This window comes from Genypterus blacodes, unplaced genomic scaffold (assembly GCF_046128005.1).
Source record: "Genypterus blacodes isolate CSIRO-AG114 ecotype Tasmania unplaced genomic scaffold, CSIRO-AGI_Gbla_v1 ptg000029l_1, whole genome shotgun sequence".
Lineage (NCBI taxonomy): Eukaryota > Metazoa > Chordata > Actinopteri > Ophidiiformes > Ophidiidae > Genypterus > Genypterus blacodes.
The window spans coordinates 7,404,319-7,432,255 of NW_027466842.1; the positions used below are offsets into that span (position 1 = coordinate 7,404,319).

The window sequence follows — 27,937 nt, forward strand, 5'->3', positions numbered from 1 at the left end:
GTATATTTGATACTTTTTCATTTATTATATTAGTAACATAAGCCACTAAATTTCACGGTTCTTAAAGCCAAACTTTAAGATCCCTGCAGCTCATTTAACAACTGTTGCTGCTGCTTCGATTTGGTACATTATATCTGCTGCACAGGAAAGGGTCATTCCATTAATACAATCACCAGATAAAAGTTTGTATGCTGACTCACCTAGACCGGATGGCTTTGTGATACAGGTAAATGGAACGCAACCATCATAAACGTCATTAATTACGGCTGTGGAGTGCTAAAGCTACCGCGACACAACAAAACTACCCCGAAATATTTTTATTAATGTTTGACGACTTTTATACGACTTACACACCGCAGAATATTTTGCCTAACGGGCACAACTAATGGGAGCACTCTTATAACGCCACAATCGCCGTTGATAAATTGCTAATGCACAACCTGCGATGCTAGAAAGCACGACATAAATTACTGATAAACCTACTAAAGTAATATTCTTGACCAATTTGTTGTTTGCCAACCTTCATCTCTTTTATTACATTGCATTTTGCCCATATTGATTGGCCCAGTGTCGTTGTTCTGCTGTAATCTTAGTAGTGTCAACATTCTCTGCCTCCTTCAGCCCCACTGACTGGCTACTAGACCGTGGCTTGTTATACTCCATCGAAACTCTAATAATTCAGTGGTCTGGGCAGATATGGAGTGTCCTGAAGATGGACCCTAAAGCAGCACTGCTCAGTGGTGACCATCCGGGCCCCACTGTGGAGCTCCAATTCTGGACCACTCAGAGGGAAAACCTTAAGGGCATCCAGTTACAAGTAAGATATTCATTCTGTGGGGTTTACTCAATTGAAACATAAATTGAAGCTGCAGATCCAGCAATGTATTCAGCTCATAAACTGGATTAAGACCTTTGGTTGTCATAGTGGACTTATTGAAAGAGGTGAATTATTGAAGGTCATCGGACCTGAACTGTGTTGCACAACAAGGCTTAATCCCCTCTGAAGAGGAACTTATCTTCACTCCCACATTGACACTTGTGACATATACATGTACCGTTTTGTTGTAATTTTTTAGATCCAGAGCCCCAAAGTGGAGCAGATCATGGAAATCCTGAGGAGAGTTGAAAGCAGTTACTTCTCATCCTTCAATGACATCTGCCACAAAGTCAATAAGGGTAGATTGCAGAGGCATTTCATTGAATGCTATTTTGCTTATTTCTATCATCTGTTCTGTTTGGGTGCTTTGTGCAAATGCCTTGGAGCTTTTGCCTTCAGTGTTGATGCCTACATTTTCTTTCAGTTCCATACTTCAAACATACATCATTCTTTCACGACATTGTCACCTTTCTCTTTTTCAAAGTTTGTTCCATGTATGAAGTCCACAATGCCTCCTTGTATTGGCCTGATTTTCACCTTTATACTCATATTTGGTTTTGCTTCTTTTTTGTGTTAGTGTCTTTTGGCCACTTCTGCTAGAAAATGTCAAATAAAGAATGCAATAAGTATCTTGCCTATTTGCATGCTTTAATTATGATTAAATGAAGCCATGATAATTATGATATCCATTTATCCTACAGTTTGTATTTTTGTTAATCATAGCATTGCTGGAAGCAGAGGGCATCGAGCTGTTTCTACGCCCTTTGAAGAAACTGATTACCAACTTGGAAGAGATGTGTTTCCCACACATAGACATTCTGCTCCCTTCTCTATTCCACACACTTTGTCTCATCTGGAGCCACTCCCAATACTATAGCACTCCACAGCGCATTGTTGTGCTCCTGCAGGAGTTCTGCAACCTGATCATTGAGAAGGTACAGTGATGTATCTGTGTGTTGCTGTGTGAGCACAACTGAGGGGAACATGACTAATGCATGTGTGTATCCAGGCCTTTGCCTATCTTATCCCTGAAGAGCTGTTTAAGATGGAGCTAGAGGATGGGATGGAAAGAGTCCAGATGACGATTTCAATTCTGCACACCTTCAAGCAACTGTTCCACACTCACCGTGACCAGGTTCACCACTACTATCGACCTGGCCAGACTCTAAAGCAGTGGGATTTCCCTGTTTCACTTGTGTTTCAGCGTGCAGACTGCATCATGGACCGGCTGTTCATGATTGAGGTGCTCGGGTTCACATGCATTGTAAAACGATTTCTCTATAGTTGATGGATGATGCATTATTGATGTATTGTGAATAGAAAAACAGCTTTCTGACATGGTCTTTATCGGCGTATTTATAATATTGCCATGCAATGACTGACCTTTCTGTGGCTTTCCACTTCTAATCTGTAGGAGCTGTTTGCAACAGCACTGGACTTTCTGAAGCTGGAGAAGGTGGAACTGGGGGGTTCTAGAGGGAAAATCCTCAGTGAGATGGTCTTAAGCATAAATGAGGAGTTCCATGACTGCTGGCGTCTCCTCAGAGAGAGCAAATATGACCCCCTGGACTATACTAAAGATGTGAGCCCCATGTGATTGTAGTCATTCTTTAAGTTGTCATAATGGAATGTGATTGGTATGACTCAAAATGCTGTGATTCATAGTCACATAAAAGCATTCATGGACACAAACTCATAATAGAAATTAATGATTATATGCAGTTTTCTACCCCGTTGTACATTAATTGATCAGTGTATTAGTAATAATTGTAATGGCTCAGGGTGTATAGTTACTACTTCTAGGCCCTTTACAGCTTGTTTACAACAGCAACCAGGATGACTAAATGGAGAGTCACAACTGGAACCTGTTTTATAATATACATTTAGCAAGAATTTGTTTCATTGTCTCATTGTTTCATCAGTGCCAATTTTGCTGTAATGATGACAATTAATTATTAATGTGTGCGGTGTCATCTTGTGTCCAGGATTTTGTGAGTCTCTACAAGCGTTTCATGGAGCACAATAGAGATTTTGATCAGAGATTGGGGACCGTTCTCAATCAAGCCTTCCAGCAGTCTAAAAACCTGAAGTCTGCCTTTAAGGTATGTCTGTGACAACTAGACCACTTTACTTACTAGCTCATTATTAATATATGCATGCCCATCCATGAACTGTGACTCACCATATGTCATCTGATAAAGTAAACGTGACACCCTTTAATCATGTTAGGTTCATTGGAAATCCTACCTATTTACTTTTCTGGAGTGAATATATCAAACTGTGGTGCTGTGTCCCATCTAGCTGTTGAAGATATTCGGCACCCTGCTTGAGAGACCCAGGATCCATCAGCTGTTCTCTCCTAACTACAGTGTGCTTTTGGCCATGTTCAGCCAAGACGTAGACCACTGTCGATTTATACTTGACCAACACAAAGAGAGGGTGAGAGAACCAATGGAGAAAATAATTGCTATCCTAAGTGTTATTCAGAAAGTCTACACTACTGCCAGTATAACCATAACTGGCAATTTTCTAATTGGCTTCAATTGATCTGTTACTAATATAAGAAGTGATGATTGGTTCTCTATTATAACACATTCAATATACAGTACACTAGTCATGTTGGGAATAGTATTGTGGTAATATGATTCAGCCACCAACCTAATTAAGACTTTTTTGTTTTCAGGTGTCTTCTGGTTGTGCGGTATTGGGGAAGAATTTGCCTACAGTGGCAGGCAACCTCAAGTGGTCACAAGAGCTCCGGAATCGTATCCTCAGCAATAGATTCAACCTCATCGAACTGGCCCAAATGTATGGACCGAAACCCACTCATTACACTCAAACAATGTCCAATCGACATCACTGAATGAGCATTAATGTACAGGAACTGACAGCTGTAATTGATTGATTGATATCAATATGATCACCAATAATCAATATATTGCTGTATTGCTGTTCTGCGAGCAGTGTGTGTATTATGCAGTATGCACAGTGGTGGCATTTTTACTGAGAACAATAAAGAGGAAATCACATTAGATAGCTGAAACTCAACATTTGGTGCTTGGTGTGCAAAAACGGAAGAAAGTCAATACAATACGAAGGTCTGAAAAGGATGACCAAAATACCTTAGCCTTACATGTACTCCATATGTGACGAGTCACATTAATATCACATTAATAAACTAGATAGTTCTTAGGCCTACCTATGTTGAACGCACTTATTGGAAGTCGCTTTGGATAAAAGCGTCTGCTAAATGACCGTAATGTAATGTAATGTAATGTAGATATTTAGCATTATGAAATTTACATCAGTGTCCACAGAGATGCAGTTTGTGATTGAGACATGCCTATGGCATACAGTACATGGTCAAGAAGACGAATGGGCATGGTAGCATTGATTAGGTGTATTTGGACGTGGAAGTGTGTTTGCTGCGAGTTAAAAGACACATGCTGTGTAGATGAGTGTTAAGTCTTCTTCCCTCTTTTCCTCCCAGGCCTCTGGGATATGCTGAGTCGGATGATGTCCTCCGGAAGTGTGAAGGTGTTCTGGAGGTTCTCCACCAGCATGATGAGGAGCTGATTTCAGAGTGGACGAAGGGTCTGGAGGAAATCTGTTATTCCCACCTCCAGGAACCACTGCTGACCCTGGATACTGACACAGGCCTGTTTCACCTCAACTTCAACACTGTTGTAAGGAGAAAAATTATGCATTTGCCAGAACTGATATGCATGTTTAATTTTTTTCTCAGCTAACAAAAACATAACATTATAATAATAATCTTAATGGAAAGTTAATAATGGAAGATTGATGAAGTAACACTCAAAAAAGTCTAAATGAGATAAATGTTTTAAAATGTTAACCCTAATAATTCAGATTTTCCTGAATGTTGGATGTTAGGAAAAACAAACTTTGTTTCCATTTCATTCATCCTGCATTTCATTGGCTTGTACCTGTACTTGCTCACTGACAATAAAGTTGAATCTAATCTAATCTAATCTAATCCATTTTTCCGTTTTCAAAACAGGTTCATTCTATTCAGGGTTACTGGGGAGTAATTGGGAGAGAGAGGCAGGATAGACCCTGGACAAGTCACCAGTGGCAGACACAATTGTTAATTAGACTTTGTCTGTTTCTCTCTCTGTCCCCAGTTGACATCAGTTCTAAGGGAGGTGAAGTATTTCAGTATGTTAAAGAACCAAAATATTCCGAAAGCAGCTCTCCATCTCTACTCCAAACAAGAGAGACTCCATGTGGTGGGTGATTTGGATTCTTCTAGTGTTACATTATGCATTATGTATTTATGTGGATGTTTTTTGAAGCTGTAAACAGTTTGGTGAACTTGAAAAGTTGCAGTGTCACCAGTGCTTTTCTATCACGTCCTACTCCTCTGCAAAATGTTTGTTGTGGTCCTTAGTCAGAATAGTTCTGTATGTATACAGCATTAACCTTGCAGTGTGTCCTGTAGTACACACAGACACTGAACTTGGTGACCCAATGGTACAACCAGCTTCACAGTACGATCTTAGCTGTAGAGCTGGGATTGGTTAAGGATGAGATGGATAGGACCAGACAGCAGCTAGATCCGGCCCTCCGAGAGCTGACCTGGGCTCAGGATGACCTGTGGGAATACATCCAGACTACAAAAGACCTGGTGAAGGTACTGAATGTTGTTAGCTGTACTTCTCTTGCCAGCAAACAAATAGTTGCAAGGTAAAGTTACACTTATGAACACTATTCTAGAGCACATTTGTACTCCTCTGCTATAAAAGCCCTGTCTCAGCTGCATTTTGTGCTGATATATAAAAAGCCTCTGCATATATTTCAGAGTTTATACAAAGGCATTTTTTTGGACATCCTGTGTGAAATAACACCTTGCTTTTGAAGCATGAAGCCAATTTTCCCGCATTTAGAGAAAATACTCCCTAAACAGAGCAACTGCAATACAAACAGAACAACCTGCACTATTACTGCTGTAATAATCCCTCTCTCTCACCATTATCAGGGCATTGCCGGTCGTGTCAAGAAAAGCAAGGAAAATGTGGAGTTCATCCAGGCTCTTATTGGGAAATTCAGCCACCGGGCCTTCATCACCAGAAAAAGCCCTGGTCATACTCTCCTCATCTTCTCTGACATTGATGAAAGTGTTGCCAAACAGCACACGCTCATCGCCAGTACTGGGGAGCAGACACACAAGCTTATACAGGTATAATATTCAGTATAGCTGTATCTATTAAGCATATAGGGTTTACTACTAAGTGTACCATATATGTGTGTTTTATTTAACTTAATTGCTCAATTTTCACTGTGTAGGAGAACCATTCACTGCTCGGTATGTCAGACCCAGACTGTAGTGAGTGGAAAGCTTACACAGACTATGTGGACAGGATGATTCTGGTGGGCTTGTCTGGTGCAGTACGCTGCTCCCTGCAATACTTCATACACAACACAGACCCAGCCCAGCGCATTGCACCACTGTTTGAGGTCCAGCTGGTGCTCAACGACAGTCAAATGACCTTCGATCCCTCACTGGACTTGAGCCAGAAGGGCAACTTTTATGATATTATGGATAAGATGGTGGCTGACATTACCAAAATGGCATTCTTCATTCCCAGAGTGGCGAAACATAAACAGCAAGAAAACTATCAGGTGGTACAGATTGTACGCTGCCTGCATATACACATATAGACAAAGAATTTGCCTGTAAATGCAGCCCATTTAACTTTTTCCTCCTCTTGTAGGCTGATATAAATGAAATGGGGGACTTGTCAGAGCTGTGTAATCTGATTCGGTCTCGGGCACGTGCAGCCATTTCTAAAGTGAGTGAGTTTACCATCCACACATGAAGGCTCATTTATGATGCTTATAGTTGGAATGATTGTGTTGACAGGTCAGGGAATACCAAGGATCATTTGCCAGCTACCGCTACCTCTGGACTGATGACAGGTCAGAAATGCACTCACTTCTCACTTTTCTTTTCTTTTACAAATCTGGGAATGATGACAGATCAGTCTGTCTGAGTTTTGTGCATAATTTCTTTCCTACCGCTTGTTAAATGATTAAAAGATACTGATGATGCAAAAGAGTTTGACATTCATTTTAAAGAAACCAACTAATATTCACAGGTCAGAATTTATGAGGCAATTCCTGCTCTATGGTCACGTGTTAAGTACAGAAGAAGCAGAGTTGTATGCTGACTATGAACTGAAAAAGAACCCACCCACTCTGGACCACTTCAAAGACCAGGTGTGTGTCATATTTACGATTCCTTAGCATTGGCGTATTGACAATAGATGAAACAGGAATGCTTCTTCCTCACTTTTAGTTTTACCCTTTCTCTAAATTAATACTATCACTAAGGGCCTGATTCATAGTTGATACTTCTGTAAATGATATAAAAGGATTCAATATCCTTGTTTTCCTAGATAGCTCTTGGCTGGGTCCAGAATCGTCTGTTGATCATCTATTGTTGTAGGCCTGTAAAGCGATTTAAAACATTATATTGACATTGACAATGTCTGATATGCACTTGGAAGCACTTTTTTTGCCTGAAATCCACGTCCACAGCTCCGTTCACAAATGAAAACAAAAGGGAAACTCTTGTAATACTTGACTGAGATGTCAAAACACACCTCACGTTTAATAAACACTAATTATTGAAAAGGAATAAATCAGGAGAAATATTAAAGTGGCATTCATTGGAACAGGTGCTCAATCAAGCCTTCACATTCTCACCAAATATACACACAGCACAGTGGCGGACCATGCATTTCATACCTAGGCCTTCAGAGATGTCCATTTTTATTGAAAAGTTTGTCTTGAAAATGGCGTTGTAATTATATCTGCGACCAAATCGAACTCTTCTCCTCCTTCGGCCATTGTGGGTTGAAAAGAAGAAGCTTGTCCTTGTAGAAATCTATCCAAATTAGCTTGTTCAAGTTCAGTTTGTTAGCTCTGCATGGCTCTGCCTCTCAATAGTGCGTATCCAATCAAAAGACGTCCATGTGCTGACGTTATCCTATGCCTGCTAGAAGGCCCATAGTAGCCAACTCGAACTCTTTTTGGTTAACGCCACAGATTCGTTTGCATTCACTTTAAGCTACAGGCACCCGCAAAGTTGATTCTGTAGGCCTAACGGCAGATTTCATGGACCCTGGCAACACATTAAGGCTGAAATATGATTGGATAAAAGCTCTTACATAAAGCCCAGCCACTTCCGATTCTCGTTCTGAGACGGAAGCAATGAAGTGAAGAGAATAGACTATGGGGAATAATTTAATACATAAAAATAAATCAAAATAAATGTATATTCTGATAATGTTTAGGTCAGCAGAGAAGGCCTTGCTGGCCCTGACGGCCCGCCACTGACACAGCATATACTGTATATCTTTGGTATGTGGCTCATTGTCTGTCTACTCAAATGTGGTCCTGTGTGATTGTTTGGAGGAGTAATTGCAAATTGATGGCAAAGGGCAATGCTGAAGCACTGTGCTGTGGTGCTTCAATGTGGGGTTTTGCTGTTGCTTAGTTCCCAAATGTGATTTGTGCAATTGACTGCACAATTATACTGTAAAAAATTAGGCCAGCAGCAGTCTGTTCTCCATTCTTCCCAATTAGGGCAAAATATGGAAAATGTGTTGTATATCATTACTCCGCATTCATATCAAATTTACAAAACGTCAGGCTGGTATTTGGTATGACTTTACACTCAAATATGGCACAACAGTTGGCAATCATTGCACTTTTCTGATCTTACAGGTTTTGTCAAGATTACAGGCGCTTGATTTTAAGTGGAGACAAAAATCTTATCCACAGAAAGCTCAATATCTGACGACCCTGGCAACAGAGGGTGGACTGGTTGAATTTAATCATCTGAATGTGCTACCCAGAAATAGAGTTAAGCACCTGCACATCTCAACCCTGAATATGCCATCACAAGAAACTAGTGCAAGGAGTAGGACTTATTAGCAGGCAACCACAAAAATAATTCAACAGTAGTTTTTATTATACAACTGTAAAACTCGGAAGTCCCGCCCTTGGTCCAACGACGGCAGCCAATGATAGCGGGGAAGGCCGATTGAATTTCCACTACGGCAACGTGAAATTGTTGTTATTGTAGTTTAATGTTCTCGTTTATCTGACTCCATAAGATAAAATATTTGTTTGCTAGTGATCTTTCCATAAACATGCCGGTGACTTCGTCCTCGTTACGTTGAGCACAAACGTGTTTAGGAAGCAATATTCGTCGTATTCTTGACTAACTCAGCGGTTCAACTAAGCGATTTCGATAAGCCATATGGTTTACTTAACTCTGCGGTTTTAATTCACATTACCGTGCACTCAGAGACATGGGTGCGTAACTGTCCTGAAAAACATTGTTAACATATTCTGACCAACAACCAGATATTTTCGCCCTTGTGGGTAAAGCAATCCCAAAAAGTCTCCACACAGTTTTGAAGACGCGGAAACACAGGCTTCTCGAAAATAACTGAAATCATAACACAAATGGTAATCCGAGTTAAATCGCGGTTTAACAATCATCTATTTATTGAACATTTGAAGGTTTGAAAGTCCGTAATTAAAGAAATATCACTAGTCATCAACACTTGAATTCCCATCACAAAGTATACCAGAATCCAAATGTACTTTTTGCCTACGTCACGAAGCAACGAGGAGTTAACGCAGCATTAAGACGTGGGTTGTCCCTTTACTGCGATTCCACCTTGAAATCTCTAACACATAGCTGCAGAACGCACAGCCTATGCGGTAACTCCAGTTAACGGAAAAAAACAAGAATTACCTGCTACTCTGCCTTAACTACAGATTGAGCAGGAGGTCAAAAATGTACTATTCTTTTGATGGGGATGTGTCCTGCTGTGTGTGAACAGATGTTTTCTGTCCTGAGTGCTCCTGTCTGCAAACATGTTACCCAACCACTATACCAGTGGTTCTCAAACTTTTTACATTGGGTACCACCTCAGAAAATATTTGGCTCTCCAAGTACCACCACTATGACCAATGTTAAAATACAGTAGCGTAGGCCGTATTTAGCTGCTATGCAAAATACACACGGGAAGCTAATTTATTCCTCATAAGAATATTACTTAGTTTGACCTTTGTCAGCCACATTGTTCAAATTGGTACTAGAACTCTCTCATATGAACAACTCTCCTATATGGGGCAAGGGGCAGTCTCTCTTACACCCACAGCATGTTCAAACACATGCACACACAAAACACACACACACACACACACACACACACACACACACACACACACACACACACACACACACACACAGCATGTGAGAACATAAATCAAAAACACAACCAACTGTATTTCAAACACACAGCATTTTGGCAACTATTTATAACTCTTATAAGCTTGACAGAACAGAAAGTCCTCGTAAGCTGCACCATCATGCTCATATCTGACATCAACAAGTCAATTGGCAAAGCTGCATCATCAGTAGTCTCGTCCAGTTCGAAGGAATAATAGCGACTATTTGTAATGCGTTCAATCAGTGTCGTCTTGACGTCATCTGCCATGGCTCCTATTCTCCGCGACTGTGTCATTTGAAAGTGCCACCAAATTTAACTGTTTGGCTATCTTCTTGCCACACATAATGTGTACCATCTCTTTTGCTAATGGTAAACACAGCTGCTCACCAATTGTGTGCGGCTTACCTGCTTTCGCTATGCGGAGGCTGGGCACGATAAGAAGCCTCCTGTGATTTAACGTACCACAGAACTGAATTGCGCATTTGGACTCTCTCAGTTCATCACGGTTGCGTACTAAAAACTCCACTGGTTCGTCTTTCAGCATTGTGTGTTTTGTTGAAAGATGCCATATGAGATGCGATGGTTTCATGGACTCATTGCTGAGATCATCACCACATACTCACACACTGTGGCTTTGGCTCGTCCTCCGTCCCGCTCCAGCTGAATCCCAGGTTGATATAATTCATCATAAGGTAATTTTTCCGTATTGTTTTTCGCTTTTTGTAGCCAGCTTCCGGTGCTGTGGACACTTCACACAACTTATGTTGCTGCTAAGGTTCGCACTCCGTTTACCATCGTTCAGGCTGTTTAAAATATCCTCCTCCTGATCGGCAGACTTTGTCCTTTTAGTTCCCCTCTGGAGCCACGACTGAAGTGGCTTTGGACCGCTCATACTTTTTTTCTCCACAGTTAAGTTTAGCCTGTAGTAGTCAGCTAATAGTTGACGTTTGCATGCAGGGCCACTATCGATAAGGGGTAGTAGTGTGCCTTGTGCAAACTTCTACTTTTTGTCGCATTTCAATTTTTTCATGGTTGATTTTTTTTTTCTTCCGTTGCATACCCCTGTCTACCACTGGTGGTACGCGTACCACAGTTTGAGATTTGTATTGCACTATACAATACAATCTGCATTTCTATAGTAATCATGGATCTAAAGAAAAGACCTCAGACAGGTCGTCACCAATTGATATCCCCCCACCTACAGTCAGGTATCTGTGTGTGTGTGTGTGTGTGTGAGTCTGAATGTCTTTGTGTCTGTCTATGTGTGTGTGTGTGTGTGTGTGTGTGTATGCATGCGTGCGTGTGTGAGAGCCCTTTGGTGGGTGAAGGGACGAAGTGTTAAAAGCCTTTGTCTTGAAGCTCGGGTAGTGGTGGTGAAGAGCCACCAGTCTTCTGGGGTTTGTGTATTAGGCTGAGACTGTTGGAGCCAGTATTCTGATTGTGAATGTAACCCTATGTTGACCATATAATTCTTATTACATTACATTACATTACGATCATTTGGCAGACGCTTTTATCCAAAGCGACTTACATTGCATTACCACCCTTCGCAGAGGGGGGAGCAATTGAGGGTTCGGTGCCTTGCTCAGGGGCACCTCGGCAGGGGCTCGAACCGGCGACCCTCCGGTTCCCAAGCGGAAGCACTACCCGCTGAGCCACTGCCTCCCGGGTGCCTCCCTTATAGTATTTATAATAGATAGATGTAGATTTTACATCTTACACAACAACAGATCATGAAAAGGCAACATAAAGAGACAAACCTTGGCCTCAGGGTAGCAAGGAAAGGCAATTGTATTTATAGAGCACGTTTCAGCAGCAAGGCAATTCAAAGTGCTCTACAATAAAATATTAAAAGCATCAGGGAAAAGAAAAGGACACTTAAATACAATTAAAAACTGTTTAGAAAAGAAAATTAAAACTAGTTTACCCCGTAGTTGTAACTGGTTAAGGCTGAAACGTCCCTTAGCCGGAAAATAGAGCTCCCACCATTCTTCAATTTGATCTACACTATGCCTTTAGTTTGTTCTCATGAAGATGCAAGTTTGTGATACATTTTCTTCTTCACCTTTTAGTTTTTGTTTATTTATTCCCATGACTCATAAGTTGTTTTGTGATACACCTTTAAGTCACGGTTCCTTAATATCTTTATCTATTTTTTTTTCTTTATTATGAATAAAATAGGGTGCCTTCTCTTTCAAAGGATTTCTATTTTATTTCTGTTTGAGTCAGATGGGTGACCTTTTCTTTCAAATTGTTTCCATTTAATCTCTGTTTTGAATAAGAATTGTGACCTTTTCTTTCAAAGGATTTCCATTTTATTTCTTAATTTGAATAAAACAGGTGACCTTCTCTTTCAAAGGATTTCTAATTTATTTCTGTTTGAATAAAATGGGTGACCTTTTCTTTCAAGGGATTCCCATTTTATCTCTGTTTAGAATAAGATGGGTGACCTTTTCCTTCAAAGGATTTCCATTTTATTTCTGTTTTTGAACAAAAATAGGATGCCTTCTCTTTCCAAGGATTTCTATTTTATTTCTACCTTTTTTTCTTTTGTTGAGTAAATCAATTGTCTCTCCCATGCTGAAGCCACCGGGTTCTAAGCTAAAACAGAATAAAGCAGGTAAAAATTACGTTTGAGTTACATTAAGTTACGGTGCAGTGAAAGATGATTGAGGGTAGGAAATGTCCAGAACTCAAAAACAAAGCAAACTAAAACTCAAGGCAGGCGGGGAAAAAAGTAATCCACATAGAAAACACAAGGACAGGAGCTCACATAATCAACAGAAAGAATAAAACACATACATGACATCAGAAGTAATCAACAATAACACTGTGAACTCAGAATAGGGACATGACCAAAGAAACCAGAAAGTAATACAAGGGATCACAAGAACACAGAGAAAGAGGTTGCAGGGAAAACGTCAGGTACTAGAACCAGAACAGGAAGCAAACAAGAACAATCATGCAGTGGACAAACAAACTGGCAAGAGGAATGTGAATGCCTAGATGTAGTGAGTGTGAAGTCAGCAGTTGAAGGGTGGGAAACAAGCTACACGAGGGAGGAGCCAACAGAAAAAAACAAGACATGAACAAACACACAGGATCATGACCTATGCAGAACTTTCCCCGATGATTTAAGCAACTTAAGCAATGTCACTAATGCATTAGATTAAGTCATCAGCTATGAATTGGCTGGTTCCAAATGTTTAACTCAACAAATTGAAAACGGTGTCCTCGTTGATGAACTACCATAATGTTTTCATTTCAGATCAACCTGTTTGAATCTCTTTATGTGCGAGTAAGCAAGATGGAGGACAAGAGGGTGTTTTATGGCTGGCTGCAGCTGGACATTAGTCCCTTCAAAAACACACTCATAAATGTCATCAAGAGATGGAGCTGGATGTTTAAGGAACACCTGCTCAACCATGTCAATCAGAGGTTAGACAGAAACCCATGCACACGAGAAAAACTCACACAATCAACTAAATAAAAGTTAACCACATATGGTCCTTCCCCTCTTCTCCCACAGTGTGATGGACTTATCCTCTTTTGTGGAGGACACAGCCTGTGGTCTTTCTAATAAGGTATCCGGCGGTGACTATGCAGGCCTGGTGGACATAATGGGACATCTCATGGCCATACGAGCCCGGCAGATCAGCAATGAACAGCATTTCAAGCCTCTGAAGTCCACAGCCAAGCTTCTTAAAACCTATGGGCAGCAACTCCCAGAGAGCGTCTACACTCAGCTGGAGGTATGTGTCATTGCACAAATATACTGTATATTTAATGAAGATATTTACATTAATCACCTTAATACATTATGACCACAAAACCCAGGAACTACCAGAGAAGTGGAACAATCTAAAGAAGGTTGCCTTCACTGTCAAACATGAAGTGGCACCACTACAAGCCAATGAAGTGTCAGTCATACGCAGAAAATTAGTCCGTTTTGAGGTGAGAATACATGTACATGCATGTGTGCATGAAGTTGAGGCTGTGTGTTAGTGGGGTAAGGTGTCACTGTAGGAGTCCCTAACAAAGAGCTCTGTGTGTGACATATGAACCGTATCACTTTCTCTCCTGCATTATGTATAACTAACACCACCCCCAGCATATACAGTTATAGATCTGGGGGTGCATCCACAGTGCTTATGTGAATCCATGATGTGTGTTTCCAACTTTCAGGTCAAGCAGCATGAATTCAGAGAACAGTTCCGTACAGAGACCATCTTTAAAATCAATGTAGAAGAGCCATATAAACTGATTGATAAGGTGAGGAGTGGAAAACAGAGCACTACAGTACCTGCTTCAAAGAAATTTAAAGCTCAGTACTGACTAAAAGGGAACAGAAATATTACATCATTACAAAGCCCTCTATCTGTATAAAAACAAATCTCCAAAATATTCTATAATTGTACACGCAATGTCATGTAAAATGTTTGCTTCAAAAAATCAAATAGTAAAAAAAAAAGAAAAAAAAGAGAATTGTCACATAGCATTATTGTATTGCATTTTATATGCTGTTAAAATACTTTAAGAGCATTTAAATTTGTCTCCAGTCTAATCGAACCGTTGCAGTTTTGGAGGAAGAAATGAAGACACTGCAGGACACCGCTAATTTATTTGAAGTCAGTTTTCCCGACTACAAGCAGCTGCGGCAATGTCGATCTGACATCATACTGGTCAAAGCAGTCTGGGACATGGTAATCTTTGTCAAGGTACACATGAATCTGCACCATTCAAACATTACTTGTTCTCATTTGGACACCTTAGCGACTGTATGTTAAAGCTCCATAGCAATACACACTTTCCTTTTCGCTTGCTTTCCTTATGGAGAAATTCTCCTCCATGACAGACCCGTATTGAGGATTGGACCAAGACTCAATGGAAAGAGATCAATGTTGAACAGATGGACATGGAACTCAGACGATTTGCCAAGGTTTTCACACACAACTGCTGTTCAAAAAAGCATTGATTATTTTATATTTTAGAAGCATTGTATTTTGTTTTACTCTAATTTAGAATAAATAGTATGCCCAGTCATAATGTTTGATTATGTCCGTTTAACCTTAAAGGAGATGAAGGTATTGGATAAGGACGTTCGGGTGTGGGATGTCTACATGGGTCTGGAGTCAATTGTGAAGAACCTGCTGACCTCTCTGAGAGCTGTAAATGAACTGCAAAACTCTGCTGTTAGGGAGAGACACTGGCAGCAGCTTATGAACACCACAAAGGTATGGGGCTTTTTCTGCTGTTTTGACAATACCTCATTTTATCAGATAAAATTGTTGTTAATGTATTTATGTTCTACAGTGTAAACTGTACTGGAAAGAAATCCTGCTATGCATCAGTCTAGTCTGGGTTTCTTGAGGTTATCCGGTCTATTCCTGCCCTGTGCTTTCAAGTGCTTTTGTGTGAAATATGATCACACTTCCAGTAATCATGTCTTCCTTTTGGACCTTAGGTAGAGTTTGTGATGGGTGATGGCACCACCTTGGGGGACCTGTTGGAACTGCAGCTTCACCGTGTGGAGGATGAGGTCAAAAACATTGTGGACAAAGCTGTCAAAGAAATGGCAATAGAGAAGGCAGGTATCATAGTCACATGAGGCAGTCTTGATAAATTGTAACTTATACAGCATTCCGCACAGTCCTGAGACACACTCACGTTTGGTTTTAAGTAAAGACATAGTAATATGAAACAAAAACATTTAAAAGCTTTATCATTCCTGTTGAGTTTTCAGCTTACCAGTCATTTGTGAAGCTATGTTACGTAAATACAAATGTCAGTTGTAAAATGTTTAAGGAGATATTTCCTATTTCTTTTAGGTTTTGGCTGAGATAACCAAGACATGGAGTGTAATGTCTTTATCCTATGAGATTCATTCCAGCACAGGAACTCCTCTGCTCAAAGCAGATGAGAATCTGATAGAAACACTGGAAGACAACCAAGTGAGTTGCCATGCAGGATGTAATTAATTGACGTCGTGCAATTGATACGTTGTATCCTAATGTTCCATAACTTAGTTTCTGTATGAATCGTCAGGTTTGCAGTGAGATTTCAGTTTCAGTCACTAGGATTTCTTTATGACTTTTCTTCATCCTTTATCCTCTTCAGGTGCAGCTGCAAAATATCTTGATGAGTAAGTATGTAGAGTACTTTCAATCAGAGGTGAGTGGATGGCAGAGGAAGCTGATGGTGGCGGATCTGGTCATCTCTATCTGGATGTCTGTCCAGAGGACCTGGGCTCACCTCAACAGCATTTTCATCAATAGCCATGACATCCGTTGTCAGCTGGCCAATGATGCAGAGCGTTTCCAGGGCATACACACTGACTTCCAGGTAATACGGAGACACTCTCAGAAAAGAAACAGTTGAGCTGTGTCTTTTAGAGTACTGCTAGTCCAGTGGTTTGTATCTTATAGGTATGGGCCAAAGAACAGTACATTGCACACTACACAGATTTTATTTGTTTAGTTTTTTACTTTTCACTAAAAGGTCTCAAGGGCTAGAAATGTTCCTGTATTATTCAATTTATCTTAATCCTTTCTCTTTTTCTACTCTCTCCTCCCACCCAGAACTTGATGACTAAGGTGGTGCAGAACAGTATTGTAGTCGATGTCACTAATGTGGAAGGCTTTCTGGAGAAGCTAGAAACCTTGCAGCAGAGACTGTCTGTGTGTGAGAAGGCCCTTGCTGAGTATCTGGAGACCAAGAGGCTCACATTCCCCAGATTCTACTTTGTCTCTGCCTCTGACCTGCTGGAGATTGTCTCCAAGGGAACACAACCCAAACAGGTGGCAGGAGCTGGGCAGAGTTTCAGATTATAATAATGTATTTCAAAAGAACACATAAATTGATGGTCAGCATATTTATATACTAGGGTTACACAAATATGCTTGTGTTGTAGAGTGAAGAGTGATGATAAAGATACATATTCTTCATGGTTTTCAACTCTGTTCAAGTGCCTTCAGTCTGTAAGAAAGAAAATCAGCAGGAACTGTGGTCAGTATGCTTTGTCTGTCTTACAGGTGACCAGACACATGCTAAAACTATTTGACAACATAGCAGATCTTCGTTTCAAGGACTCAGACAGAGTTGGAAGTGGGGAGGAGGATGTGGGGGCAGTTGCTATAGGGATGTACAGCAGAGAGGGAGAATATGTTCCATTTTCTGAGCCGTGTGTCTGTGAAGGACAGGTATGGAAAATACTGTATATTTGATGCAACCTGTGTGTGAATGTGCAATTATATTACTTGCCCTTGGAGCTTTTCACTCACCCTGTATCCATTGAGAATTTAAATATTTTAATTGTCTTTCTGTGACATGTAAATAACTTTTACCATAGACACAATATACTGTATGTTTGTGTTACCATTTTGTGACCTCTGTATCAAAAGGTAATTAGTGAAGCACATAAACGTTGAGAGTGAAAAAGGATTTTTGTTGTTGTGGGCTTCTTTCTGTATTTTTCAAATTTACCGTTTTAAAATATCAAACGTCAAAAGTTGCAAGAGTTCAGCCAGATAGACTGACTTGAAGCCCTGTATCTCAAAATAAGTCTTTTATGTTTTTCCTAAGTATGTGTCGTCAAATTCTTTTTTTATGAAATGTCCATTCTGTAATATTTTGTGTGTTTCTTCAGGCAGAGTGTTGGTTAAGTGCTTTGGAAACCACCATGCGCTGTACAGTTCAGAAGGAGATCCAAGAGGCCGTAGCTGCCTATGAAGACAAACCACGAGACCAGTGGTTCTTTGACTACCCTGCACAGGTGGAATTTGTATATGTACTTCTTTAACTTTGTAACACTTCAATTGACTTACAGAGTATCTGTGTCCTGTCATGCCAAGGTCGGTTTGACTGGTAGTCAGGTGTGGTGGGCCACAGATGTGGGAATTGCCTTTGAAAGGATGGAGGAAGGATTTGAGACTGCCCTCAAAGACTACAACAAAAAGCAGGTAAAGCCAATTCAACAAGTCAGTAATCACTCAACACAGTGATTTTGCTCTAATATGATGATGATGGTGGTGATGATGATGATGATGATGAGGATCAGGGTGTGATGAGTTCTTGTTTTGTAGATCACTCAGCTGAACTCGCTGATCCACATGTTGCTTGGGGATTTAACTCCTGGAGACAGACAGAAGATTATGACTGTTTGTACTATTGATGTCCATGCTCGAGATGTAGTTGCTAATCTCATAACTCAGAAGGTAATTAATGCGTAAGGCATAAATGTGTTAAGTGATCCATGGTTCAAGTATAAGACCCTTCTTTGCATCTTCTTTGCAATGCATGTGTTGCTTAGGTCACAACAGGTCAGGCATTTGCATGGCTATCCCAGTTACGACACCGGTGGGATGATGAAACCATACACTGTTACGTTAACATCTGCGACGCACAGTTCCAGTTTAGTTATGAATACCTGGGGAACACCAACAGATTGGTCATCACCCCACTCACTGATAGGTAAACCCTTTGCATCAACATAGTTTATGTTGGCTCTTCAGTGTTTTTGATATATCACTCCATCATCCACTAGGTGTTATATAACCCTTACCCAGTCCCTCCATCTGACTATGAGTGGGGCCCCCTCTGGCCCAGCTGGCACTGGCAAGACGGAGACTACCAAAGACTTGGGGCGCTCCCTAGGCATCATGGTTTATGTATTCAACTGCTCAGAACAGATGGATTACAAGGTATTAAGGACTGCACAGAATTTCACAGTGGTTTCATAAAATGATGCAGTTTACATTGTTTTACTGTTCATGTAATATGTCGTTCTCTCCAATTCTCACTCAATTCTCTCAACCACTGCTACAGTCCATTGGGAACATTTATAAGGGTCTGGCTCAGACAGGAGTGTGGGGATGCTTTGATGAGTTCAACAGGATTTCAGTCGAAGTTCTATCTGTGGTTGCTGTACAGGTCAAAACTATACAAGATGCCATACGCAATAAGAAACGGAGGTAGATATGGAAATAATTAGGTAGAATATTATAACTGTCCATATATCTATTCACCCATTAGTTTGCTTATCCCGTCATTGATTAATTTGACCTATTCACCTTGTTTTGTGTAGGTTCCATTTCCTGGGAGAGGACATAGAGCTGAGGCCAACTGTGGGAATCTTCATCACCTTGAATCCAGGATATGCAGGACGGGCAGAGCTCCCAGAAAATCTTAAGGCTCTATTCAGGTCCAATATATACATAGTGAGAAAGCGGAGATGTTAAGAGGGCACATCACTTCTGTCAGTATCAGTCTAACTAGCTTGCTAACTGTTTAGGCCCTGTGCCATGGTGATCCCAGACTTTGAGCTGATTTGTGAGATCATGTTGGTGGCAGAGGGGTTCATAGACGCTCGTTTGCTGGCACGCAAGTTCATCAGCCTCTACACTTTATGTAAGGAGCTGCTGTCTAAACAGGTAAATAGAATTAACTTATAACTATTTTTGAGCCCACAGAAGTTTCTTGTATACTGATTGTTGCCTTGTTTGTATTTGTATTAGTCTGTACTGGTTATTTTAATACAGTGGTTCGTCGTCGTCCCCCCCCCCACGTATCACAATATGTGATGGCTGATTGATCTGACTGGGGGGGAGACGATATAAAACAATACTTGACGGCTGATCGGCCTGACGGGGGGGTGACGATATAAAACAATACGGGGGGGAAACAAAGTATCGCCTCATACATTTACCTGAGGCGGTACTTATGCATATTGCTCCTCTTCCGATCCCGCGCCACGCCCCCCCTGCAATAGCTCTGCGCCCCCCCTAGGGGATTCTTCTCAAACATTTATGCTGGAATACATCATCTCCTTTATTCATTTTCGAAGTCTCGTATCTGTATAACAAAACTGGTAACACTAGCGTCTTATACAGCCTAGTCTTTGTCCTCTTTGCGGATGTTTTTTGAGCTCCATATCCTTCTAAGCCTAGTATACGCACCCCTTGCATAGCAAACATTGTTTCTTGGGTCTTTCATTCCACCGCCTTCTTTGCAGACCTTCGCTCCTAAGTGCGTAAATTCGTCCACATCCTCAATCTCCTGTCCATGGATTATGGTCTTCTCTTGCTGTCTTGCATTTATCCTCAATATCGTGGTCTTCTCCCAATTTATCTTGAGCCCTACACGCCTGGCCTCATCATCCGTCTCGAGTGGATCATCACCTTATTGTCTTGAGGCGGTTTGTGTGTCCCAATGACCTCTAGAGCTATGTTGGCTGGAGTTTTGAGCTCCTGGTAGGGTCACCCATGCCGAACAGGTCGAAAGATAGGGGCCAGACGAAGAGTGATCCCCTGGTCATCCAGATTGGGGGTTGGGCTGAGGGCCGATAACCCTCTCCTGTAAAAACATCTTATTACAGAAACCAGAAGGCAAAAGTAGTTAAATGTAAAATATTAAATGTCATGTTGCTTGATTGCATAACTAACTAAGTTCCCTCGCTTTGTTAGGATCATTATGATTGGGGGTTGCGGGCCATCAAATCAGTCCTGGTTGTTGCTGGGTCTCTCAAGAGAGAGGACGGGAGCAGACCTGAGGAACAAGTATACATCTTTTTGTTCCAGTTTTCACCTATAGTCAGAGTCAACAACATATTTACATTTTGTAACATTTGTCAAATTTATTTGTAAAATTGTCTTCATGAAATCTGCTTCTTCCTAGGTGCTGATGCGAGCATTGAGGGACTTCAACCTACCTAAGATAGTGACCAGTGATGTACCAATATTCCTTGGGCTGATCAGTGACCTGTTTCCCCAGCTGGATGTACCAAGGAAGAGAGACCCAGAGCTGGAAGCTGCTGTCCGTCAGTCAGTTAGTGAGCTGCGCCTGCAGCCTGAAGAGAACTTCATACTTAAGGTATTGTGGAAAGGGTTAGGTTAGGGTTTCTTATTTTTAATGCTGAATTAAAAATTCTTGAATTATGCATTCTTCATGTTGATCTATATATGTTTATATCTATACATAGTAGTTAAATATTTATGTTCATCTTGTCCAGCTTTGTCATCATGTTTCTAGCTGTATGTCTATGCTCTGTAAGTAAATTGTGAGAGCAACAGAAAACTGTAGTCAAATTCTATGTAAACATGCTCGCCAATAAAGCTGATCCTGATTCTGATTGATGGTTCTACAGGTGACACAGCTTGAGGAGCTGCTGGCTGTCAGACACTCTGTGTTTGTGGTGGGGGGACCAGGAACTGGGAAGAGCCAGGTGCAAAATACATTTACTGTTTCTACTGTATCAATGAAATCACATACAATAGTCTTTGCTCATGAATCACGGAGAATCGCAGGAATCATAACCATTGAGGGGATGAGTCAACAAAGAGATGAATTTCAGAAAAAGCACAATGCACACCATGACTTTGATGTTCATTCATCAGATCCTGAAGACCCTCCACAGAACCTATTTGAACATGATGATGAAACCAGTATGGAATGATATCAACCCTAAAGCTGTGACGACAGATGAATTGTTTGGATACCTGCACCCTGCTACCAGGGAATGGAAGGATGGTGAGGGCCTCTGTTTTTAAACTTGGAATTTGATAAACAGAAAATGCACGAAGTATCCTCCTGCTATTTTTGAAGAAATGAAAGCAAGGATTACTTAACCCTAGTTTATTCACAGGCCTCGAGACTTGTAATTAATTAGTTAGAATTGCCTTTAAGGCTCATATGAGGAAAGAATAAATGCTATGCTTTTGTGTAACTCAGGTCTTTTCTCGTCTACCATGAGAGAGCTGACCTTACTGGTCCATGATGGGCCAAAATGGATTGTTTTGGATGGAGATATTGACCCTATGTGGATTGAGTCACTCAACACGGTCATGGATGACAATAAGGTCAGTGTGCAACTATATTCTCTTCTCATCTTGTCCCATACTCCCTTTGTCCATCTTTTATGGGTTGTTATTGCTGCAGTGTCTCTCCATATTCATTTCCCAATTCTGTCTCTCGTTACCTCCACATCCTTTTCCTCCCTTTGGGCCATTGGCTACATTTTTAATTGGACTCTACACTCTATAGATGATCAACTCGTGTTACATTTTCGTGTTTTGTCACGTCCAATATTTTCCCAATGTATTTTTCAGCATTAACTAAAATCCCAATTTAATATAGTTTTTCTTCTGTTCAGGTACTGACTCTTGCCAGTAATGAGAGGGTCAGTTTGTCCTCCTCCATGCGTTTACTCTTTGAGATCTCTCACCTGAAGGCAGCTACTCCAGCTACTGTGTCTAGGGCAGGAATACTTTACGTCAACCCACAGGACCTTGGCTGGAGCTCGTAAGAAACACGAAAACATAAAAACAAACTAGGAGCGATTCAACCTTGTAAAGATGTGTTAAATCATGTATGTTCTTCTCTTTGTGTTTTTGGCTTGTGCTGCTCTCTTTGCTGTGCTCTCAGTTACGTGACAAGCTGGATTGACACTCGCCGAGCACAGTCAGAGCGAGCCAACCTTACCATTTTGTTAGATAAATATGTACCATACTGTCTGGAGCAAGTCCGCTGCAACCTGAAAACCATCACTCCTATACCAGAGAGCAGCATGGTGCAGGTAAGGATATTCCGTAGTTATTTTGATTTCATTTACAAATTTTAAATATGAACGTAAATGGAGGTAATGCCCTTATTATTATTTTTAATAATTTTCACAAAATAACATTTCTCAGTTTGACTATAATCTCTACTGATCTTCTCAAAATCTCTGCCTCTTTGATATCAATATCTCATTGATACATCTGCTTCCTTTACATTTCAATTGATCATTTTAAATGACCTTTTCCCCACACTGAAGTACTGCATTATAGAAAAAGATTATATACATATTTTTATTTTGAATAAATCATCCACTTTATTCGATAAGATATGAAATGAGTTTGTTATAAAGGAACCATTATAAGTTTTCTGTCGTATCTTATACATGGCGATACTATTACTATATTCTATTATTCTGTCCCATCAGACACTGTGTTCCTTGTTGGACTGTCTGTTGACAGAAGAGAACACTCCAGCTGACTCCCCCAGAGAACTTTATGAGATCTATTTTGTCTTTGCCTGTGTGTGGGCTTTTGGAGGGGCCCTCTTTCAAGATCATGTGAGTGTGTATATGCAGCCATGAAACGGGATGCTTCAGGTGCAACCTCCTTTCCTATTAGTATTCAACATTGCAGATAACTAGATAATTTGTTTTTATAAAACTATATTTCCATCTTGTGTTTTTTTGGACCAGTTGATTGATTACCGTGCAGAGTTCAGCCGCTGGTGGTCTAAAGAGATGAGAGCAGTGAAGTTTCCTTCACAGGGCACAGTCTTTGATTATTTCATAGACTCTGAGAGTAAAAAGTTTACTCCCTGGAGTGAAAGGATGATGCCATTTGAGCTGGAGCCTGATGTCCCATTGCAGGTGTTGTGACCGTTAAGCACTCAATCACCATTGTCACACACATACAGTACCAGACCTGATTGCATGTATTTGTATACAGTAGATACCGTATAACCATGTGGGTATATTTGTGATTGTGTGTGTTTCAGACTGTATTGGTTCACACCCCAGAGACCATCTGTTTGACCTACTTGGTAGACTTGCTGCTCCAGAGAGGCAAACCAATCATGTTGGTTGGTAATGCTGGAGTGGGCAAAACCATCCTAGTGTCTGACAAAGTCACCAAGCTGAGGGAGGACTACATGGTGGCCAAAGTCCCCTTCAACTACTATACCACGTCAGCCATGCTGCAACGTAAGATTCCTAGTGATCACATATTTGTTATGGTCCCATGACACAGTAGGAGTTTTCATTGTCATTTTTGTCGCAGTATTAAATGAAATCGCTAACTTTCAATATGTTTGTTATGCCTGATAATATATGACTTAGGAGTCCTGGAGAAACCCCTAGAGAAGAAAGCTGGTCGTAAATTTGGTCCCCCTACCACCAAGAAACTAATCTACTTCATAGATGACCTTAACATGCCTGAGGTGGACATGTATGGGACTGTCCAGCCTCACACACTCATACGTCAGCATCTCGACTACAGCCACTGGTAAAACGGAGACACTAGACATGCATCAACAGCCTGCATTTACATAAATGTCAAATTACTTAATACAATTACCACATAATCAGGTTGAATCAAAGTAATTCTTTTTAGGTATGACAGACAACGATTGGCATTAAAGGAAATCCATAATTGCCAATACATCACCTGTATGAACCCAACAGCAGGAAGCTTCTCTGTTAACCCCAGACTTCAGGTATAGACAACAATAGTGTTTTCCTCGTTTGCCATTTGAACTTACTGAGAATCAGTTTACACCGCAGTTAAAAATACAACAGTGTTGAGTCTAAGTTCAGGGCGGTCATTTTAAGCAATTAATTCATGTTCTCACAACCTCCAGCGTCCGTGGCTTCCTGCTGTTTCAATTTCAATCTACTTGTACCTCATATTGCCTATTTTACCTCAGGGTCTTCGAAAAATGTTAAACAACAACAACAATAATAATAAAACAACCTTCTTTCCTTCTCTCTATCTCTCTCCTTTCCCCCCTCTTTCTGTATAAAAAAAAATCCAAAATGTCCTATTACTGTATGCACACTGTCATGTTTGCTTCAGTAAAAAGAAAATATACCTAGGCAATTAATTCTTGAATCAAGTTGTCTCCATTCCAGAGGCACTTCTCTGTGTTTGCGGTCCATTTCCCCAGTGCTGGTGCATTAGCCACTATTTTCTCCAGCATTCTGTCAGCTCATTTCCTTCAGGGAGGATTCAGCTATGGAGTCTCTCGCTCTGTTGGAACTTTGATACAGGTACACCTACATTGGTTTAAACATTTAATTTGTCAATACCTCATTTCACTATTTTCATACATTGTAAAAGCATTTGTCTATCAATGTATCTGCTATTTGTTCCACCTATCCTTCATTCTTTTTCAATATTGATCCATTCTTTTTTGAATCTGTTCAATTATCACTGTCGTTCTGCTCATCCAGGCAGGTATTTGTCTGCATCAGAAAATCAGTCAAAACTTCCTCCCTACTGCCATACGCTTCCACTATATCTTCAACCTCAGGGACCTGTCCAACATCTTTCAGGTAACACACATCTGGTAATACACAAAACTGACCCAATCACTTAATTTAATGATGATTCATCGTTGAATCATCATTGAACAGTAATTTAGCTGTCAATGTGCAGAAGTGGATGATAATAAACCTGTTCTGTATTGTCAAATCTACATTAAGTAACAATTCACTCTGCATGTCTTGGTATAAAGGGCATCCTTTTTGCCCTGCCAGAGTGTATCCGTTACCCTGTGGACCTGATACACTTGTGGCTGCATGAGAGCTCCAGAGTCTACTCTGATAAGCTGATGGATGAGAAAGATGTGGAACACTTCAACAAAATCCTGTTTGACACTGGCAAGAGATATTTTGAGGTAACCAACAAGCACCCTCCTTGTGTAAGAAATATATAACATTAACAATATCAACCCACAAGTAAAGCACATTGATGTTGTTGCATTTATAGCTTTTTCTTACTTTTTGCCTCCAGGGAATAGATGAGTCTATTTTTATCCATCAGCCGTTAGTTTACTGTCACTTTGCTCTGGGAGTGGGAGAGCCTCGCTATCACCAGGTTAGACGTTAACCCTAACCCTCTGTCACCAGCTGTACACCTTCCTTCCAATATCCGTTTATGCCTCGTTATCTTTGTTGTCTTTGACTCCAATCAATTTCATACATGGACTCTATCTATCAGTATCTGAAATATCAAAATCCTGGGTGAAAACTGTTAATGCCATGTTTTATCTGTCAGGAAATTAATTGTTGGAGGATGAATGCAGAGAGAAATTAGAAAACAAATTTTTTGAACTGAAATGAATCAACATGAGCCCTGATAAGAACTAAATTTAAGGACATTATCTTTAAGTTATCATTGAACGGCATCGCTATTCCATCCTTACAATAGGAGAAGCAAATTATTTTTTTATTTTTGTCAGGCTTCAGACTGGGAGAAGCTGCAGAAGACTCTGGCTGAGGTTTTGGAGCATTATAATGAGCTGCATGCTGTCATGGATCTGGTTCTGTTTGAGGAAGCCATGCAGCATGTGTAAGACATACAAACACATGCATGAAAACGCAAATAAACACATAAAGTCTGTGAACACGTACACTGGCAGAAAGTTGAGTATGCGTGCAGTATTCGTCCTGGTATGTCCTGATATGTTGTTGTTCAGGTGTCGCATCAGCCGTATCCTGGAGGCTCCCTATGGCAATGCCCTGCTGGTGGGTGTTGGGGGCAGTGGGAAGCAGAGTCTGTGCAGGCTGGCTGCGTTTCTCAGCACGCTAGAAGTTTTCCAGATCACGCTGCGTAAAGGCTACGGTATCAATGACCTTAAGGTAGCCATGCACATACACACACACATGCACAATGTTGTGCCAGAATACCAATACTTCTGTATGTCACTTAAATTTGTTTTGCTATTATCCTCTTTATTATATTTATTATATATTATATAAATTATTCATATATTCTTTTTCCATTCACCCTCATTCCTCTAGAGTGATATAGCGGCATTATACATAAAGGTGGGAGTGAAGAACATAGGGACAGTGTTTCTTCATACAGATGCTCAGATTCCAGATGAACGTTTCCTGGTGCTCATCAATGACATGCTGGCCTCAGGTTTGGTTACACTTTCTGCTAGGATGCTAGCAGCTGCTTCATTGTCTTAATGAGCAAAGGATTTCAGTTTTAATGAGCCTGTGTTGTAAGTCCGTTTAAACAATTTCAAAAATTAGCATACTTTATACTTGAGAATATCAAAGATTTTTTTAAATGAGTGACCTTTAATTCACAACTTTAACTTAACTTTTCATTACCCACTGACTATATTTTTAAGTAAAATATAATAGGAATAAGATGGGTGGATGATGCTGATTTTAGTTCAAGGTCAGGTTCATCTGCATTCAGTCCCACTGGGAATGATTTTACTTAATATAACAATACAAAACAAATGTGTAACTGTAATATGTAACATTTTGAATAACAGCAAATACTGCTTTTGCTGAGCTAAGGAAAACTGAAGAAAATCAAAAAGATAAGCTCTGGAAAACGTACCTTACTGGGCACTACATATGCTTTCCTGTTCTTACTGTAGGTGATATTCCAGACCTGTTTACTGACGAGGAGGTGGATATGATTGTAGCCTCTATTCGTATGGAGCTGAGAGGTTTGGGACTCGTAGATACCAGAGACAACTGCTGGAGCTTCTTCATTGAGAGGATAAGACGACAACTCAAGGTCTGAATTCAGCAATCAAACATTACTCCTGGTTTATTTTAACGTATTTTCATTTCACACTGATACTAAAATATGTCCTAATTTTATCACCATCTCCACCAGTTCTTCACTCAACATTATCATTTATCTTCACAATCTGTCCTCCAGGTTGTCTTGTGTTTTTCCCCAGTTGGGTTCACCTTACGTACACGTGCACGGAAGTTTCCGGCTCTTGTGAATTGTACTGCCATAGACTGGTTCCATCCATGGCCTCAGCACGCTCTGCAGTCTGTTAGTTCTACCTTCATAGAGAAGATACCTGGACTGGAGGTACAACACAATCAGCATCCAACATTTACATTCACATTCACATTCACCTACACAACTATTACATTTTCACTAGCTCCTATGTGTACTACATTTGATTCATGTCCCACTGCTCATCTGAGGTATAATCAGGTAAAAGGAGATTAAAGTTAGAACCCAATTGATAG

General features: G+C 40.5%; 1 protein-coding gene across 3 annotated transcripts in view; it reads left to right on the top strand.

Annotated features, from left to right (window-relative positions):
* Window positions 1-653: 653 nt before the first annotated feature.
* Window positions 654-27,937, top strand: part of dnah9l (dynein, axonemal, heavy polypeptide 9 like) — a 44,331-nt gene continuing 17,047 nt past the window's right edge. Inside the window, exons 1-57 of one of the 3 annotated variants that reach the window (XM_076144605.1) lie at window positions 654-817; window positions 1,077-1,176; window positions 1,601-1,812; window positions 1,887-2,120; window positions 2,292-2,459; window positions 2,863-2,979; window positions 3,179-3,316; window positions 3,561-3,685; window positions 4,368-4,563; window positions 5,023-5,127; window positions 5,340-5,531; window positions 5,877-6,077; window positions 6,185-6,520; window positions 6,613-6,690; window positions 6,762-6,817; window positions 6,997-7,117; window positions 13,421-13,590; window positions 13,682-13,904; window positions 13,990-14,106; window positions 14,338-14,424; window positions 14,712-14,870; window positions 15,008-15,091; window positions 15,228-15,386; window positions 15,617-15,739; window positions 15,981-16,103; window positions 16,270-16,494; window positions 16,731-16,949; window positions 17,184-17,351; window positions 17,798-17,923; window positions 18,003-18,110; window positions 18,234-18,365; window positions 18,461-18,621; window positions 18,695-18,851; window positions 18,976-19,121; window positions 19,235-19,351; window positions 19,442-19,580; window positions 20,613-20,705; window positions 20,824-21,018; window positions 21,293-21,370; window positions 21,543-21,675; window positions 21,877-22,004; window positions 22,298-22,446; window positions 22,570-22,720; window positions 23,129-23,260; window positions 23,396-23,569; window positions 23,698-23,902; window positions 24,038-24,203; window positions 24,312-24,414; window positions 24,830-24,967; window positions 25,151-25,252; window positions 25,435-25,596; window positions 25,713-25,796; window positions 26,161-26,270; window positions 26,398-26,560; window positions 26,723-26,846; window positions 27,322-27,464; window positions 27,612-27,773. In XM_076144605.1, the coding sequence (XP_076000720.1) occupies window positions 713-817; window positions 1,077-1,176; window positions 1,601-1,812; window positions 1,887-2,120; window positions 2,292-2,459; window positions 2,863-2,979; window positions 3,179-3,316; window positions 3,561-3,685; window positions 4,368-4,563; window positions 5,023-5,127; window positions 5,340-5,531; window positions 5,877-6,077; window positions 6,185-6,520; window positions 6,613-6,690; window positions 6,762-6,817; window positions 6,997-7,117; window positions 13,421-13,590; window positions 13,682-13,904; window positions 13,990-14,106; window positions 14,338-14,424; window positions 14,712-14,870; window positions 15,008-15,091; window positions 15,228-15,386; window positions 15,617-15,739; window positions 15,981-16,103; window positions 16,270-16,494; window positions 16,731-16,949; window positions 17,184-17,351; window positions 17,798-17,923; window positions 18,003-18,110; window positions 18,234-18,365; window positions 18,461-18,621; window positions 18,695-18,851; window positions 18,976-19,121; window positions 19,235-19,351; window positions 19,442-19,580; window positions 20,613-20,705; window positions 20,824-21,018; window positions 21,293-21,370; window positions 21,543-21,675; window positions 21,877-22,004; window positions 22,298-22,446; window positions 22,570-22,720; window positions 23,129-23,260; window positions 23,396-23,569; window positions 23,698-23,902; window positions 24,038-24,203; window positions 24,312-24,414; window positions 24,830-24,967; window positions 25,151-25,252; window positions 25,435-25,596; window positions 25,713-25,796; window positions 26,161-26,270; window positions 26,398-26,560; window positions 26,723-26,846; window positions 27,322-27,464; window positions 27,612-27,773 (8,322 nt within the window). In that variant the 5' untranslated portion in view covers window positions 654-712. Of the gene's footprint in view, window positions 818-1,076; window positions 1,177-1,600; window positions 1,813-1,886; window positions 2,121-2,291; window positions 2,460-2,862; window positions 2,980-3,178; window positions 3,317-3,560; window positions 3,686-4,367; window positions 4,564-5,022; window positions 5,128-5,339; window positions 5,532-5,876; window positions 6,078-6,184; window positions 6,521-6,612; window positions 6,691-6,761; window positions 6,818-6,996; window positions 7,118-13,420; window positions 13,591-13,681; window positions 13,905-13,989; window positions 14,107-14,337; window positions 14,425-14,711; window positions 14,871-15,007; window positions 15,092-15,227; window positions 15,387-15,616; window positions 15,740-15,980; window positions 16,104-16,269; window positions 16,495-16,730; window positions 16,950-17,183; window positions 17,352-17,797; window positions 17,924-18,002; window positions 18,111-18,233; window positions 18,366-18,460; window positions 18,622-18,694; window positions 18,852-18,975; window positions 19,122-19,234; window positions 19,352-19,441; window positions 19,581-20,612; window positions 20,706-20,823; window positions 21,019-21,292; window positions 21,371-21,542; window positions 21,676-21,876; window positions 22,005-22,297; window positions 22,447-22,569; window positions 22,721-23,128; window positions 23,261-23,395; window positions 23,570-23,697; window positions 23,903-24,037; window positions 24,204-24,311; window positions 24,415-24,829; window positions 24,968-25,150; window positions 25,253-25,434; window positions 25,597-25,712; window positions 25,804-26,160; window positions 26,271-26,397; window positions 26,561-26,722; window positions 26,847-27,321; window positions 27,465-27,611; window positions 27,774-27,937 lie in introns of those variants that run through there. The other 2 variants (XM_076144607.1, XM_076144606.1) reach the window with 2 other exon arrangements.